Here is a 19,551-nt window from a genome sequence, read left to right as displayed (position 1 = left end):
TTTCTTATTAGAGTTACTCTTGTCGAATTTATGGATATTATTCTTGTAGCCGTTTGTCCTCACAGCTATGTTTCTTCTGTTTCTTCTATGTTTCTTATTTAATGATTAATCGTTGTGTTATGTTTTAAGTGAAGTTTAATTTAAATTCAAATTTTTTTTTATCTGTCTTCGTAAAAGGCCTTCAAAAAGGCACCAAAGACAGTAGTTTTCTGGGGAAGAGGGGACGGAAAATCTTAGAGGACAAGTGCAATAGAGGGATAAATAGTTTAGAATGAAGAAGTTTAATACTATAGGAATTGTGTATTTGGGTGTTTTATCATTGGGCATTTGCTTCGCTCTGCTGTTTAGTAAAGTTTACGATATTGCTAGATGTCCGTTCTTATCCTGTTCCTACACATTGTCTTTATCCCCCCCCTCTCCGTTTCCTACTTAGTATATTTACCTGAAGTTATTATTATTATTTTATTATTAGTGATAGCAAACTTACGGCTAACAAAGTGAATCCTCTGATACCACTGGTTGCAATTATGTGGACTCTGAGAAACATAAAAAAAGACAAGAAAAAATGTAGTTACATTTGTGTGGCACTGTGAGAAACGTAAAAAAAGGATGAGCAAAAACGCAGTTGGAATTGTATGCACTCTGGGAAACGTAAAAAAAAGACAAGAAAAAATGCAGTCTGAGAAACGTAAAAAAAAAGATTATAAATAACTGCAGTTGCAAAAGTGCGGCACTCTGAGAAACGTAAAAAAAATACAAGAAAAAAATGCAGTCTGAGAAACATAAAAAATATTAGAAAAAAACGCAGTTGCTATTGTGCGGCACTCTGAGAAACGTAAAAAAAGACAAGAAAAAATGCAGTCTGAGAAACGTAAAAAAAAAAATTAGAAAAAATGCTGTTGAAACTGTGTTGCACTCTGAGAAACATAAAAAAAGACAAGGAAAATACATATTGTAGCCCAAAGCCGCTTATGGCCAACACAGCATTCGTCATCATACTAAATTCATGGCATTCGTCAATTTAATAGAAATTGGTACATTAGGACATATAACATCGCTATGCATATACTGACATTTCATGCCCTAAATAATGATTCTTACATTTAGATGTATAATTCCTGATCATTCAAGGGGAAAATTTATTACTTTTTTCAGTTCAGAACTTGTATCCAAATAGCTAAGCCTAGCCTCATATGTATACGTGTATTGACTGTGGGATCTACCTTTAAGGGTTGGGCAGACGTAGAATTTCCAGGTAAAAATGTATATGTGTCGTGACTATAAAGGTATTTTATACTTGCTATTGTCCTGCAATTTTTATCTAAATTATGACCTTTTTTAGCTGTTTTGGGGGTAAAAAGTTTCATTTCTTTATTTCTAGACAAATCTGCTTGTTTTTAAATCTTCATTGGATGGAATTTGGATCTCTAGTGGGTAATCATAGAAAAAGTTGTATTAAAAATTTTAGTTGAAATTATTCTAATTCAAGTCGGTTGAATTAGTATTCATAGAGTTAAGTTTTGCAAGAATAGTTATCCAGTAACTACATATTTTGCTCTTAAGTACTGCTCATTATCAACGTTTTTATGTTTAATACTTTTATTTTGTTCTCGAGAAAGCTGATTTAACTTAAATTCTCACTGAAGGAGGTTTGGATGTTTTTGTAGTGGGATTCTATAAGTAGTAAGAAGTACTTTCCAGAACATAGTTGAAATGTTCTCTCAATAGTTCATTAGCGATCTGCACTAGAATATTTGTTCTGGGACAAATAGCAGGTTACTTACGTGTACTATGCACTAGGCTTGTCTATTTACATGTGGTGGGATCGTTCAAGTAACTCTTAAGAATTACCTAAAGCTCACTTACAGTGGGATTTCAACAAAGCTAAAACTGAGCTAGTGCCAATTTGAGTTTCTCCACCCCCCAGCTGGGATGGAGGAGAAGCGTGCGTAGCTGTGTTGGCCTCAGGCGGCTTGGTGCCGCGGTGAGTGGTTAGTAGTAGTAGTTGTGTTGAACCAATCTCAGAGAATATTATGATTGGCTGAAATATTCAATAAAAATTTTGATTGGCTCAAATTAGCGCTAGCTAAATTTCAGTAATAGTAAAATTTCATTATGAAAGGGCCTTTACTTCCCGTATCGGGGCAACTCCTTTTGATAGGTGTGTGGTGGGCGAAGATGTGGTGATGTGGTGATCAATCTAGTCTTATTCTCAAAAGCTTTACGATACATTTGCAGTTGAAGTTAAATGATCTTCTTCTTTTCGTTATCAATCATTTCTTCGAGTGTGATTTTTGAGCAATGATCAGAAGCCATTCTTCTGATATGCCCAAGCGAACGCAGTTGATGTTGTTTCATTTGACTCTCATTTAAAATTACTCTGCCGTCTAGCGTCTCTAAGAAAAACAAGGTGGTAATTCTTGCGACAATATTAAATGGCTTAGTTTTAGTCCTGTCTATCTTCACGGGACGTATTGGGGCCACTATTTTTGACAGGGCGTAAGCCAAGATTCGACATGAAGACCGATTCTGTGCTCTTCTGTATAGTTTTAAGATGTGGTGATCGTTAAGGTTTTCGATGGACCTTCTCAGTGACATACTCATGGTTTTTGGCCATTCGTCGTTCCTTCGAGTAATTTTCGAACAGTGTTCGGGAATTATTCTTTTGATGTTTACATCTTATTGTGATTACAGCGGTAAAACTTTAAATAATGATTTCAATTTGTTTGTTAAATGTTTGATATTGAATATTATCATTTGAAATCTTTTGTGCGTTGGAAACTTGTGTAATCTTACTGCTTCGATATTATAAAATCATATTTGACAGTGAATTTTTAAATACTTCAGGTCGTGGAGAGGGGATTAGCCCAAAAGCAAAAGCCAAAAATTTGCCCAAATTTTAGAGACATTTACGTCAATACGGCAGTGAATTCTTCTTATTTTGACAAGACCTGAATAGCCTTAGAAGTATTCTTATTTCATCTGTTTTCATCATCTGCATCTTTCTTTTTTTTATTGGTAAGTTTATTGGTTTGTTTAACGTAATTTGGCATCCTTAAAGAAGCAAGAATTATAAATAAAGATTATAAAATTCAGAAAGCAGCGTGAAATAATTGGGAATAAACGTGTAAACTGGAGGGAAATAATGGCATTGCCACTAACGTTGGTATAAAGGACTTCCCCCGCCTCACTAGGTAAGTAGTTTCAAAAAGCTTTGAACATGCTTTTAAATTAAAATATTCGACCCTAAGGACAATATTTTTTTCAAGCTTAAGACTCTTCGCAAGAACTTTGCGATCAATCCCTTAAGAACTTTGTGGCCTTGGCTGTTTGAGCCTTTACATGTGACTTGTTTTAAAAGACCGCAAACTTTCAAATCTAAAAGTGATAACTACACATATATAAAGAATACATGTATTTTACAGGCAGCCTATTGGCTAAGAAGGACAATATAGGCAAAGTAATCCTAAATAGTACAAACTATTCGAGCAACAGAGCTAGTTCGACAAGAGTCCGGCAAAAATATCATTATTGATCAAGGCTGTATCAAGGGGGGAGGCTGCCCCCCCCCCCTTGAAATTTTGTCCGACTCGTAAAAACATAGGAGCTCTGTTACCCATTTTTGAAGTTTTTTTGTACCCCTCCCACCGAACAAAAACCCTGGATATAAACTGTTTTTTATGAGGCTTACATAGGTGCTAAACTGCTATCCAACATTTGCTTAAGAATAAGGAATTTCCTCATGCTAAATCTGACTTAAATTTTTGCCCCAACTGCCATATCAAACGTTCAAATAAGGGAGGATAAAAGGAAAACTTGCCAAATATATACTTTGTTCACAAAGAATAGCACAAAGTAAGCATTATAATAGTCAAATACGGTTCTGAAACATGGGTGCTCCTAGAAACTTAAGAGGAGAAATTGCCTACGGACTGTTTTGGGCATTTGAGGCTGTGCGAAAAGTGTGGTTCAGTCCCGCTTCCTAGGGCCATAATGAGAGAAAGGTTGATATGGCTAGGGGCCGTTCTGCGGATAAAGGATGACAGATCGCCAAAGATTGTCCTTTTCGGCCAACCGTCTAGGGCTGAACGAAAAGCAGATCGTCCTCAGTTGGGGTGCGAGGATTTCGTAAGGAAAGATTAAAGGGAAATGGGAACTTCCTGGGAGGGTGCAAAGAGGAAGGCTTTGAATAAACTGGGATGGATGAGGATCTTGCCTAGCTGTGTTGACTTCAGGTGGCTTGGTTCCGCGGTGAAATGTTACTAGTAGTAGTAAACGTTATAATGGTTGTCAGATTTTGGAGATGAAAATTGCTTCTTTGCCATGTGTTTGCTGATGCTTAACGTAAATTTACATTTTTTTTTTGTATTACCATGCTAGGTAGAAAATGGAAAAATCATTCGATGTGCCTTTTAATGCAGGTTCCAAACATACTAATCACTACTCCCGCAAATATCCCCCGCTCCCTAATGGGGCAAGAAATATCCATAGCCAATTCACAAAACTCTGCTGCTTTTGTTCGTGCACATAAGTTGTGTGCTTATTTCTCATCAAAAGTTGATTCATATGCCAAAAAAAGTCGGTCTTGATTAATATCAGTAAAGGTTTTAATATAGCCTAGGACTCATCTGACCCCTGGGGGAGGGCTGAGAATAATTTGGAAGTGCAGCGATTAGTATATCTGAAATCAGCGTTGTAGGTACTCCAATTGGTGTCTTCATCTTTTACCTGGTGAAGTAATCGGTAAAGCTGTAAATTTAAATACTTTTTAAGACCACACTGGCTATGCATGATGTATGATAAACACGAATAAAAAATAATAAATGAAAAATAAAATTGAATAGCCGATAAAAACGAGGGTAATTTTAGCCTGTGGTCATCCAGAGTTTCTGTCCACTGGCTGACATTACCCTCGTTTTTCTCGGCTATTTAATTTTATTATTCTTTTATTTTTTTCGTGCTTGTCATAGTTTTAAATTTCCCATGTTTAATTTTTCTGTTTATTTCTCTTTTATTACGTGCCTTTTAAAATTTGATTCTCCTTCTTCCAGACAGAGCTTGAAGCTGCCAAAAAATGCTGTCAGAGTGATATCTTGGCCACCCTCCCTTTATTAGTGCAGACGCTGCAGAGTAAACAAGACACATTTAATTCAGCTATTACTAGTGTTGCGTCAGATCAACGAGCTTATTCTGAAGAGTTAGAAATATTAAAAGGTATAACAGATAATTTTATAATTAGGCGTTGATAATTTGTAGTTGAATAATCTGGCTGATGGTTCACTTGAGATTTCGAGATGCATCTAGAAACGTTCATAAATATATGTAAATAGATGGCGTTAGTGCTTTAAGATAAATAGCCGGAATACAGAATATACGGATGACTACATGCATTTTTATTAAAATTTCATAACAAGAATATTTTTAACGTCTCCCATTAAAAATTTCTATCGTACAACACCCAAATTTGACAGAAAAGAAGTTTGTCATTTGCTCATTGACTAGTTTGTGAAAAGGCTTTTATTCTTCCTTCAATTTTTGATAACAGTGTTTGACAATAATTTTCTATTGAATCAGGCAAACATAAATGTTATTTAACAAAAATTATTAGCTAATGTTTTTTTTTTTTTTTTTTTTTTTTTTTTTTTTTTTTTTTTTTTTTTTTTTTTTTAATAGCAAAAATTGGATAGAAAAAACTTGCAAGCTTTGAAAAAAATCGGTCCTACTTGGCTAGACTATCTCTGAAAATATTTATAGGGTAATACTATTTATTGTAGGGCAGTAAGACTATTGGGCTTACTCATCAGCCAGAGCTAACAAGATTGTGTTGATGATTGTGGTCCGAACTTTGTCGTTAAGTATTTAAAAATAAAAATTGTGTTATATAATACTTAAAGTAAATTTATTTTAATTATAATATGATAAAAATTAAAGAACTTAATGATTATAAATAATAAATACCTTAATAAAAATTAGAATAATAATGGCTAGCCCATCTCTGAACATATATCTAGGCCAATACAGTGTTATCTATATTAGGCTAATAGTATTTTCAATTGTAGGACAACAAGACCGGTGGGTTTGCTGATCAACCTGAGATAGCAAACTGTGTTGATGATTCTGGTCCAAACTGTGTCGTTGGCCTTTTAAAATAAAAATTTATGTTTTATAATAGTTAAAGTAAATGTACGTTAACTATAATTTAATGACAATTAGATAATTAAATGATGATAATTAATAATCACCTTAATGATAGAATAAATTCAGTTGAATAACTATTAGCTGACACAATTCCGAATTGGAAGAATCCACTTGGAGATTGTCTCAAGAGGTGTCTCTTTGATATAATACCTCAAAAGCTAGGCATTTGAATATTTTGTTTTTTGTTTTTTTAGTCTTCGTTTTTTGGTCGTTGGAGTTTTCCCTCCTTGTTTTAATTATATTTATTTTTCCGTTTTCGTTTTAACACTTAAGAGTTAGAAGCATTAGAGAGGATTTTGAACGGTTCTTAACGTTTCTTAATGTTTTCTTCGTTAACGTTTCGAAGGTTTCCTAACGTTCGCAGTAATGTAATGACACGTAAATTGTAGCGGAAATCCTCAGTTTTTTCCTCATTAATCTTAGCAAGAGTTTTCAAAATGGTAAAATGCGTGATTGTAGATTCTTTCACGATTTTTTTGAAGTTAGATTGAAAAATTTTAGGAAGTTAGGTTGAAAAAATGACATCTATTATTACCTTTCATTTAATTTATTTGAAATCGGTATTTATTTACGAGAATCTGGGGAACTTATCAGCCGTAAGTCGAGGGAGCTTACGGTTATACCAATACCTAAATTTTAAGTGCCAGGTAAGGTGGAAAAAACGCCTTGTCCTGCTGCAAGTACAACTAAGTAGATATTTACATTCAAGAGAATTTAAGAAAAATATTGACTTATTAGTTGAAGCAACATTCAGTGTTGAAAAAAATTTACAGAAGGGTAAAAAAAAAAATGCTATGGGCTCGCTTCTTAAATTCATGTTCTTGGGTCATTCATAGCTGTATCCAGGATTTTTGTTCAGTGTGTGTGTGTGTGTGTGGGAGGCGGGGGGTCAAGTGTTTTTTATTTTTAGGGGGGGTCAAACCCCCTAATCACCCCTGGGTACGGCCTTGCTCCACTATAACAATCAAGGACATTTGCGGTAGCTGTACGCTCACTTCTTAAACTCTTATTTTTGGGTACCTCCAATCAGGGCCGTATCCAGGTTTTTTTCAGGGGGGGGTTCATAAAAAGTTAAAAAACGCATCAAAAATTAGTTTAAGTGTATTTTTGTTACGTTTTTACGAATCGGACAAACATTTTGCGCAGGAGAGTTCAAACGCCCTACCCCTCCCCCTCCTGATACGGACTTGCCTTCAATATAAACAATCAAGGACATTTACCGTAAAAACAAAATAAATAAAAACGCAAACGTCGTGAAGCGAATCGTTTTGACTTGTGCTTATTTCCTGAAGAACAAAATAATAAAAATGAATAAGGTTGAAATACAAAGGACATGCTCCCCCTCCCTCCCTGGACCGATTTTCGATCAGTTCATACCTAAAAACTGCTGTTTCATAAGGTTTTTTCTGTTGGTTGCTTCAAATTTATGAAGTTTTTGGGCCGCAATACATTTTTGTCAATGCTGCCATATTGAATTGTGAAAATAAATAAGTAAAATTAATTTATTAAATTTGACAAGGCTTTACATTTGTAAGCCTTCAAATAATAGCCTACCCAGTTTTGTGATTCTAAAACCCAAGTGATCCTTTAAAGTATGAAAAGTATCATTCCATAAGCTCCTTTTTGCCAAATTGTTTTGCGTATTTTTTGCTGGTTTGTCACCTTTGCTGTTTTGTACTCCCGCTACTACCCGAAACTCTATAAGACAAATATCACAGTTTAATCTTTCCCAGTAATTAAGAAAATACTTAATTAAAAAAACTGTTACAAAGTTAATCACTAATAAAAAAAAATCATACTTTGTTTTCACTGTCCTTGGTACTTTACACTATATCAGGGCTTCCTAAAGTTTTTTTTAATCATGACCCCATTTATGATTGCAAGTTTCCTGGCGACCCCATACAAATATAATAGAAAGACAAATAAATATTTTTTGATGATTCATTTATTAGGTAACAATATAAATATACACATGAAAATAAATAGTTATTCGTTTAGAAACAAAAAACAATCTAAAATAAAATTCCAGAAAAGTTGAAAAGTTATCTTTAATTTTTGATAAAAGTTATCAAAAATTATATTTTTCATCAAAATTATATTTTTTGCAATAGTATAAATAAAAGAGTATCCTGACCGTCTTAGTTCAATCGAATGTATTTGAACGCAGTCGTTGGGTGGTAAATATTAAATTAAAGTGAAAAGAACAACTTTAGTTTGATGGATTTGCCTGTTTTTATTGCATAACAAAATTATTTCTTGGTGGAATGTTTGACACTGCTGAACGTAAGAACTCTTCACATTTTTTAGCGATGAACGATATTGGGGTTTGATATGTGTTAAAGCTCAGAAAGTGACTTCACATAAATATGTGGTGTTGAATGGCAGAAGAACATATAATGCCATATCTGCGATTGTGGAAAGTTCCGTTCTAGTTCTGATCCAAAATTCATTCAAAGGCTTTTTGAAAATTGTAGTTTCAAGTTTAAAGCACTCGAAAGCTCAGCAAATTCCTCTCGAGCTTTAAGTGGCATGTGATCAATCTCAGTTAAATTAATACAAGACGGATTTTGAATCGAAGCTACCTTTTTGAAATCAATGTTTAACATAGAATATGTACGGAACTAGGTTTCTAGCGCTTTTAATTGATCTACAATAATTATTGCAATAAAAGTTTTACAAGGATTTCTCTCGATTATAAAATTATCGATATTGGAAAATATTTCGAGCGAATTTTTTTCTATCCTATCTTTCCAAATTTTAATCTTTTTAATAAAACTTTCATTTTTATCATTAGAAGTAAATATATCACAATTTTTTCCTTGAAGAGACAAGTTGAGATCGTTTAATTTCACAAGGATATCTGACAAATAACACAGCTTGGAGTCCTTTTCAAGAAAAGCAGCAAGTTCACATTTCTGTTCGGTTAAGAATATTTCCATTCCGGCTTTTAATAATAAGAATCTTCTTGAAATTTGACCTCTTGACAGCCATCTTACTTCTGCATGTAATAATAAAGTTGTATAGACGGAATCCAAATCTATACAAAGATTTGAAAATAAGTGACTGTTAAAGGCATGGCTCTTAATAAAATTTATAATCTTAACAGCATTCTGAAGCACATCGTTCAATTATGGTGCAATTTTTTTTTTTGCTGCAAGGGCCTCTCGGTGAATAAGGCAGTCAGTAAAACTTATATGGTCACAATGAGTAGCTTGAAAAATGATTTAAAACCAATGTTCTTGCCCATGGGTGGCCATAAGCGGAATTCCAGGGGGGGGGGGGCAAACCTCGTCTAATTGACACTTTTAATGCTATATAATAGAAATCTGAGAACAAAAATATAAAAATAAGGCAGCGTCATTCAGCCAGGGAGGGGGGCGGGTTCCCCCCCCCCATATGATCGCCCATGTTTTTGCCCGTCATCGCTCTTGCATCATCTGTGCATATTCCACAGCAATTTTTCCATTCTAGACCTTCAGTCTTTAAAAATTCATCAACTTTACAATATGTGTCTTTTCCTGTGGTATGTTATAAAGATTTGACTTTAACGTTTAAATATTTGACTTTAAAATCTCTTGCGACCCCATGACTTCGCTATGCGACCCCATTTGGGGGTTGCGACCCATAGTTTAGGAAGGCCTGCACTATGTATATAATATCTGAGAAAAAAACAGACTCCATAATTGGAGGTCACTTTTTTATTTACCTCAATATTTACGGAATCATTTTAGCCATTACAAAAGAAGAGGAATGTCTATTGGTATCCTATATTTAATTGTCAGTTATTATATTTCAATTATTATTTCAGTTATTTCAATTATTTTATTATTTTTATTATTATTACTTATTTTTTATATTTTTTTTTATATTTTATTATTATTTTATTGTTATTATTATTACTAGATAATTATTTTATTATTTGAATTAATTCAGTTTTTCTCAATTCTTCAAATATCTGTTATACTTTTCAATCTTCAAGGTGATTTTAAGAAGAACGTTGACTTAGTTGAAGCCACACTCAGAGCAGAAGTTGACTCCCTTAAGAGCCTTCTTATCAAAGAAGTAACATCACAGGTGACTCAAGTTATTCTCAGTACTGAATCAAGGATTCTTCATGAGGGGTTTAGTGAAGACGTACAGGCAGCGATCGCAAGTGCTCTAGAGAAATATGATGCTGATAAAATTGGCGTTGCTGATTATGCTCTAGAATCTGCTGGTTAGTTTTATTACCTTAATCCGGCTGTAAAAATTGGAAAAGTTATATTGATTACTTTAGCAAGTCCTAAATTAGTTTATTATTAAGTTGGTTTTGTTGATTGATAGCCAGAAGTCAGCATTTGGGTATTCTCACCTTAAGGTAAAAATTAGAGAAATATTCAATTATGTTAAGATAATACTACAATTGTAATACAATTACTTTACAATAATGATTAAAAGAGCCGGCTGGTACTTTAATATAATAATTTATTATTACTTATTATTATTATTATTATTATTTTTCTTTATCATTTATAATCTACTCGTAAAGCAAATGGCGCAACAGTCAGTACCATACAAAAAATAACCCTAGTAAATGAAACAAATGTGCAAAGATAATTGTTAACGCTACAACGAGAAAAGAAATTTTAATCAAAACATGGATCTAAGGGACAAAGCACAGAAAAATAGTATAAGGCTATAGTATTAGGCTTTTGTTAGTTTTATTTAGAATAAGTAGAAAAGAGTAACAGTAGTAGAAAAGCATTAAAAGATAAATAAAAAAATAAAGAAAAAGCTATACAAAAAAAAGAAGAAATGATAGAAGCGCGCATCTTGTCGAATGAAGCTATTGCTCTAAAAAACAACAGCTTTCGGCTATGAGTCGCCGACGTTACTCATATTATTTATTATATTTACTATTAAAAGCGCTGAATCTTTATGACGCGTTTTGACTTTTTTTTAAATTTATTACGCTATTGTAATTCATTCTTACTCGACCGTAGCTCATATATTGACGAAATATTTTTGATTTTATTAAATGTAGAGTTTTTTGTTGTCTACGCATAAAGTAAATGCGGCTGTATCAGACCTTGGGATTGCGTTTCTGATAAATAAGTTTAAAAGAACGATATGGCTTGCGCCCGTTAAGGATGTTCAAAATTGTGGAGCAGTTTAGTTGCCTTAGACATGTCACCAGTACGTACAGCAACCGTATTTATCGAGGATTTTTGCTAAAATCCGACAAGGGGATAAAAGAAGTATCATTCATCAAAGGTGTGGATGGGGGGGGGGGAAGTAGAAAATGACCTGATAGATCTTTGGTAATGTTGTGGGTGTGTGTGTAACTTAACCCCAAGCTAATGAGCCCTCGAGTATCTTAATCCAGGTGCAACTGAACCCCCATGTAACTGAACTCCCGTGCTACTGAACCCTTGTGCAACTGATTCCTTATGTAACTGAACCCCCGTGCAACTGAAAAATACGATTTGATTTTGATTTTTGGAACGTAAAGGCTTGAAACTATAAAAGGCCTACCACTAAAATATCCATGATCGGAAACCCTTAAACAGCTGTTCATTTTGAATACTCCCTTTCCTAGTCACCTTTGCAAGTTAAGAAAGAGTTTTGAGAAAACCCCCGAGTGAAAATATTCATTCAAATACAAGGCTTTGTCGTTAACTATAGAGGTTATTTATTTTCATTTCGATACTACAAAAATCATTGCTTCACTGCTTATGCAACGTCTATCTACAAAACAGCTAAAATAAGCTCACTCATGATATTTGCCTCATTGATGAATTTTGAGAAAAATTAGCTCTTTATATGAAGACTGGCCTAGCTTGAATTTCTTTTTAGGGATTCAGCTACACGAGAGTTCAGTTGGACAGGGGTTCAGGACTCAGTAGCACGGGGATTCAGTTACACAACGGGTTCAGTTGCACGAGGGGTCAGATGCACGAGAGTTAAGTTACAGGGGTTCAGTTAAGCGAGGGTTTGGTTGCAATGGAACCAATTTTGTGGATAGTGATAGGATAAAAGTGTCCTCCAGTGCAGCAAGCTAAAAATTAATTTTGATCAATTTTAGTGCAATTGACTATTTAATTAATAAGCTAATTAGTCGTTTTTTAGTCTATTTAGGCAATTAATTAGCTTAATAGATTAATTAATTTAGTTGAGCCGAAAGATTCAGACGTATATCAATATATAACTACTTTACTTTAAATTTACTGTCTGAATTAGACGTCTTCTCATTATTATATTTTTAGTTATAAACTGAAAAGCAATACGGTCTAAGAAATTGTTTTGTTTTGCCTTCAATTTATTTATACCTTTTCTCTTGTTAGGAGGAGAGATAGCATCCGTGCGCTGCACGAAAGCTTTCACTAAAGGGTCTGGATCCCTTCGATTTTTCGGAATTCCTCTTTGGTATCCCACGAATAATCCTAGGATAGCTATTCAACGTGGGATTAATCCTGGTGAATGTTGGGCCTTTGAGGGAGATTATGGATGTTTGGTTGTAAAACTGGCTCGACCTGTGCAAGTCTCCTCTGTCACTATTGAACACATTTCGAAGAATGTTTCAATTACTGGCAACATCGATACAGCGCCACGAGAATTCAAAATTATGGTAACTCTTCTTGTTTCTTTCTTTTTCCTTTTTTATAACGAATTCTTTTGCTCCATTACAGCTCTTTTTCATTATTTCGCTTGTATTTCACCAACGCTTTATGCTTTTTTCGTTCTTGTACGTTTTCCATTTCAAGCATTTAAATGATCTACATTTTTATGATCTACATTTTTGTCGATTTTGCTTCCTACTTCTTGGATATTATTTTGATCATTGTCTGTTCGCTGATTAGTTTGACATTGATGTACCTAAGTCCAAGCCTTACGGGGGTGGGGTGCATTATGTCGCCACTAATTTTAGACAGTTCCGATGTAGGAGGAATCCGAATGAGTTGCAGTCCTGTTGAATTCGAGTTTTGACTACGTTTTTGGAAAAATAGGTAGGCTAACGGTTTAGCCTTCTTGGACTTATAGACTATCAGTTAAAAACAAAAAAAAAACTCTATAGGCTATCAGTATTAAGCCTGTGGTATTGGATAACCCTCAGAATACTAGTTATATATACCCCTTTCCTCCCTGCAGCATTTTCATGTTAAATTGATATTTAATCATTAGTGATGGTCGGTTAGTACATTTTGATAAGAGTACAATTTTTTGTAAACTCATGATAAGTTATTTTATTTTATCAGCTTATAAGAAGAAATAAAAATAAGATTTAAAATAAGGTTTGTCACATTTGTCATATAATATGATAAATCATAATCTTTAAAATTTTCATATTTAATTAAAGAAAAACAAAATATCAAGATTATTAATGAATCGAATCAACTTTTGTCTTTTTCTATTTCATGCTAAAAGTAAACGGTGAATTATATCCTATAATACATCGTGGTAGCCTGATATGAATGGCCTGGCCTGAGGGGGACCGGTGGTGATATTCGGCGATTTTAGTTTGGTCTATACTTGTCCATAAAAAAAAAATAGATTTTCGAAAAATCGCTCTATACTTGTCCAGAAAAAAAAAATCGATTTTCTTTCGATTCTTAATCGACGTTCGTTTTTCTTCCACTTTTACAAAGTTGTTGGAGCCTTCGGTCCTGTTTTTTTTTTAAGATAAATGTCTATTCTTTTTCTCTTCCGTTGGTTCTGCTAATTTTCCCCTTTCCTCTTTGTGGTAATTTTTAGTTTTCTCTTAATATTAGTAACGCCATTTTTTCTTTAATTGCGTAGACTGTTAAAGTCACGAGTTGTAACTGCGCAGTTACAAGGATGAGTCACCGTGTCTAAAAATGTATTTTTGGATAGCAAATTTTGTCGAAATTAACGGGGAGGGAAAAGGGGAATACGATTGATTCATTTGAGCTTGATGTTGCACACGGTGAGGGTTTGGATTGGCTGGAATCGACACGCCCCACCCAGGTGGCTTTGCCGGTTTAGGGGCAAGGAGAGATTGTGGTTTTTAGTTCTTGTACAGAGTTCAAAGTGAATATAGTAAGATTTTGTTTCTTTTATACCTTTGACTTCTTTTTTGATTAGCCTAGGTAGAGTCTGAAGCCTACAGAGAGACTGAGATTATATTAGCTTGGTAGAGGAAGAGAATTCTATACTCAGCAAGAGATCTTTCCTCGAGGGAAAGAAAGGGAATTGGAGAGTTCAATCTTTATGGTGCCTGGGGCCAATTAGTGTGGCACTCTTATTCCACCCGGGACTCTGGTGGCATTGGAGCTTTTCTCCAATACGGGTGTGGAATTTAAAATCCCCCCCCCCTCAAACAAAAGTTATATATAAAAAAGAAACAATTATATATTTTGCTATATATTTTGTTGTATTTGATATATAGCTATATATTTTAGTCTCAAAAAGTGTCCCAAAAAGAAACAATTGAAAAAGATTTATTTGAAAGAAAGAAAGAAAACGCACAATTCTCTTCAGACGATTTGTCAATTATGCGTGAAACATAATATAGGGCATATTACCGCCTCCCTCTTGTTAGCCCTACGGGCACTTGAACTGTCCATGAAATTATATGCCTGAGAAAATTTGCCTGATTTTTGGTAAGGGGGGAAACACCCCCAGAAAGTCACGGACCCCTAATGAAAATTGCACCATTATATTCATCGTATCAACCTACAGAAGCCTGCTGTAGAGGTCGCTTTCTTCTGCAAAAATGTGGAATTTTGTGTCTTTTTTCCAAAAGAAAGATCATTGGATATATATATATATATATATATATATATATATATATATATATATATATATATATATATATATATATATATATATATATATATATATATATATATATATATATATATATATATATATATATATATATATATATATGTAAATATATAAATATATATATATATATATATATTAATTTATTTATTAATATATTTATATATTAGTTTTTGAATGTGACTGGAGAGTGACCACATGTTGTTGATTGCCAGGCTAACATGTATGTCCTGATAAAGAACGATGCCCACATAGTTGTTTTCCAGAAACAGGTACAAAGGCCGGAAAAAAAAAACTTTTCATTGGCTAGGAAAGATTGGTGCTAAAAAGGTGTTAAAAGACACCGTATTCAGACACAGACATCGACAAAAACACAGATTCAGGTGTTATAAGATTGCTGCGATGTTGTCCCTTTCGTGCGAATGTTATACTTCGATCTATTTTTATGTTTTAAAAGAAATATAAAATTAAAAATGAAATTAACAAACATAAATAAATATAAACTATATATAGTAAAGTAATTCATAGTATATATATATATATATATATATATATATATATATATATATATATATATATATATATATATATATATATATATATATATATATATATATATATATATATATATATATATATATATATATATATATATATATATATATATATATATATATATATATATATATATATATATATATATATATAGTAGATAAAATAATTAATAATAATTAATAAAATAATAAGTAAAATAATAATAAAAATAGAGTAAAATACTTAATAAACATAAATTAATTAATAAAAAAATAAAATTAATAGGAAATTAAAAGAAATATAAAAGACGAACTTCAAATAAAGTTTGTGGTTGTCAAATTATGTGGACAAAAAAAAATTATATCAACGTCTAATATAACATCAATAATGGTATTTACGCTAGAATAATGTAACGTCAACAGATAGTCTGTTGACATTTTCTTAAATCAAGTAATCTATAATATAGATTGGAGCATTGAAAATTTCGGGGAACAGAAATTCCTAACTTGAGTATGTTCGCAATAAGTAGCTACCGAAAAGAAGTGACGAATGACACGGTTGTAACTATACAACCTTGAATACCTGAATCCCTGATTTGAGAAGCAAAAGTTTAAAATTCAGACTGTGCTTTCACTGTGTTGCAAAATTTTCGCTGTGTTTAGTTTTCTCTGTTTTAATCTTCCTCTGTTTTCTCTTTTATAAGATCCTTCTTAATTTGGATTTCCTTCTTTTTTTTCTTTTTTTTTTACAGGGATTAAAGCATTTAGATGATACTGGTTCTATAGAACTTGGAACTTTTGCTTATGATGCCAACGGGAAACCCCTGCAAACATTCTATATCAAGGTAATATTTTGCTGTTGTTTTTCATCCTTAGGTATTCATTTTTTTTTCAATATTATATCATTCCGTTATTGTATCATTATAACATTAGTATTGTAATATTTTTGTTTTTATTATTTCATTATTGTTTGTTATATTTTCTTATTGTTATATTATCATAAATCTATTATCGTATTACTTTCATTATGATTTTAATTTTTATTATTTCTTTGTTTATCCTTATTAAATTTGCAAATATTGCATGTATATTATTGATTGACTTGGTTAAATTTAGTCGTATAAAAACAGAGCTCGGGTTGCAGCTTCTTATGCATCATTAAGCTCTTTATTCTTTATGCTCTTGTGCTCTTCGGGATTTTTCAGGAACTCAAAATTCTTGCAGTTTAACCCACTTCTCGTTTAAGCATTTTTATGGGGATGATATTCTTCGGGTCTTGGGGAGTAAAAAAAACAGTTGTTCCGGTTTGTAAATATGCTCGTAAAAGACAGAATATATATATATATATATATATATTTTTTTTTTGGGGGGGGGAGGGGGCTTAGAGAAGAAGATTTGTGGCCTTGTGGGACCTATAATAAATGATTGCTACTTTTTTTATTAAGTAACTTTATATGAAATTCTGATGAATGCGCTCTGAATGAAACGAATTCCCTCCAAAAAAGAATGGGTGGATACTTATTTTCAATTTATTGGTATTTCATGTTTAGTTCAATATTATAAATTGAATATTGAAATTATTTTGGTTTTATTTAAAAATAATTTATTTTTAACCCATTTTAAAAGTAAAGCAAGAGGAAAAGTCACGCTAAAAAGGCAAAAGAAATACAAAACACAGAAACGACTGATATATTTTAGATATTTTAAGCATTTCAAACAATATGACGCGTCAAAAGTAAATTTATATAATGAACAAAATATCAATGCTTAATTTTTGTCTCTGTGCTAGCCCTAATCAGAACAATTATATATTTGAGTGAACTACTTTGAATGAATCAGAGTGATTCATCCAGCAGATATCAGAGTGATTATTCGCAGGTTTTCTTTCCCCTTCAACTTCAAATGCAACTGTAGTTACAATTAACCAACTTAACCTACTGAAACTGGACAGGCAATCGAAATTCGAAACACGAGTGTAGGAAAACAAAAGACCGTTAATTCAAAAGAGTGAAAGCTATCTACAGAAATAACATATCGCCATCTAGTGTTTGGGGACGCTTGGTATTTTTCCACTGTAATAACAATATTAATGAATTTAATTAGTGTAATTGGTAAAATAAGGGTAGCAATAAGTGTCTGATCTCAGTTCTTGATTAAAAACGATTACAAAGCTTGAAAGAATGTGAAGTGTCACCAAAGGCTAGATAGCGCTGGGTTTTTTTTCGTCGACACTAGCGCCAGTTTCCACTCTTATAAGTTACCCATACCGTTTGGTCAAATCACTAAAGAAGAAGTTAAAGATATAGTAAATCACTAACAGAGGTTTTTATTAAAATTAGGAATTCAAGTCATTGAAATAATTCAATTAAATAGAATAACTTTTGACTTTAATTGTTTTTTGGGAGCAACGCCGGGGTTTTCCTTTTTTCTATGATGTACTATTGTGCGGCTTTTGTTGAAAGCGACCTCAGGCCGGATTGATGGATGTGATCATTGATGCTCTAGGGAGGCTCTCTAAAACCAAAGACTTCACTTTATACGATTTGCCTGATTCAATTTAAAGTATGGGTGCCCGAAGGGCACCCGCATAGGTCGCAAAAAAGGCAAAAATTACTGCCTGGGCTTGGCACACATAGACAGAGAGCGACGGAATAATTTTTATTCTCGTTCACTGCCCGTGTCAAGAGATTCCCCGAGTCTTGACACTCTCGCCGAGTCATCCTAATTTCCGCTACCCATACAATGGGTTTAGGTTGACCCCCCTTCATGATTTTGTATGAGTAAATGAAGCAATATTAACCTTTAATAATTAGGTGTATAAGGTTAGACCGACCATCATTACAAAAGTAAATAAGTAAGTTATAAATAGTGTAATAATAATACCGACAAACTGGTAACTTGAAGTGGAGGGGAAACAAATCTTGAGGTGTAGGGGAACAATGACACTTACAATGACGCTTTTTGTTTAGGTGTATATTAATTAGGCGCGTAAACTTTTTAGTTAAGATATTTTGTAAGTTAATAGATAATTCACTTGAAATTAGCAACCGACCACATTTAATACACTTTTTTTTGACAAAGTACAAGCTAAAATTTAGCTTAGAAAGAGAAGGAAGTGAAGTAGCTTTTAGTCCTTCTCTCCCCCTGTTTATGGTAATTTCTGTTCGTTTTAGCTGTTGCTGATAATACTTAATTTTTACATTAAAAAATTATTTTGGATACGGCATTGGATTTTGCAATCCCTACCGGTGGTGCTGATCTCAGTTTCATGGCACTTCAGCCAGGAAGTGCAATGGGGGGTTGGGGGCCAGCCAATGAGTGCTTTTACATACCCTTCCTGTTTACCTTCCGCAGATTTCTCCAGGTACCCATTTAGAGCTGGGTCGACTCTGGCTGAGCTTACAAAATCACACCACTGACCTCGTTCAAACCAATTAACCAGCGACACCGGGACTAGACACTCTGTCCTCAGGACAAAGGGTCTCAAGTCTACCGCACTAACCACTTGGGTAGGACGGCTTGGCTTTTTCCTAAACCTGTTTTTGTTGATTTTTACCGTTTTTACTTATTACTGTAACTGTAATATGATGTTAGTACTTACTTACTAATTATTGTTTTTACTAAACGTTGTTTTCATCTATAAGGCTCATTGGGATCGGTGGTTTCATAGTCTTCAGTAGTAAAGGTCTCTATTATCTTTTTCATGGACTCACAGAAGTTAGCCTTTGAGTTTAAAATGATTTTAAAGTAATTTGGCTTTTTTATAGTCTGATGATTTTAAATTTGATGATAAAATTGAATCAAGATTTATAGCATTTCGACAATACTTTTTAAAGAAAAAATTGTTTTAAACCTCAACGAGATTCGCTTTGTGGTTTCGTAGTTAAATTTCTGCTGTTGTCCAAATATTTGCAGCATTTTAAATATAAAGATTGCACATTGATGTCCTAAAAAAAAGATGTATGATCGAACAGAAGCCCTTTACCCCCCACCTCATAAAGCTAGCATGAGCACAGTTGCGTCAACAAGGGGGGGG

General features: G+C 33.2%; 1 protein-coding gene across 1 annotated transcript in view; it reads left to right on the top strand.

The window, feature by feature from the left end:
• The window catches only part of LOC148954354 (SUN domain-containing protein 3-like), a 30,000-nt gene that overhangs the window by 7,883 nt on the left and 2,566 nt on the right, over positions 1-19,551 (top strand). Inside the window, exons 3-7 of the mRNA XM_089086245.1 lie at positions 3,097-3,166; positions 5,052-5,214; positions 10,178-10,414; positions 12,522-12,805; positions 16,268-16,360. Of these exons, the coding sequence (XP_088942371.1) occupies positions 3,097-3,166; positions 5,052-5,214; positions 10,178-10,414; positions 12,522-12,805; positions 16,268-16,360 (847 nt within the window). The remainder of the gene's footprint in view (positions 1-3,096; positions 3,167-5,051; positions 5,215-10,177; positions 10,415-12,521; positions 12,806-16,267; positions 16,361-19,551) is intronic.

This window comes from Artemia sp. Qi Xiang Cuo, chromosome 3 (assembly GCF_049724085.1).
Source record: "Artemia sp. Qi Xiang Cuo chromosome 3, ASM4972408v1, whole genome shotgun sequence".
In the NCBI taxonomy this organism is placed as follows: Eukaryota; Metazoa; Arthropoda; class Branchiopoda; order Anostraca; family Artemiidae; genus Artemia; species Artemia sp. Qi Xiang Cuo.
This window is presented reverse-complemented; position numbering and strand designations above follow the sequence as displayed.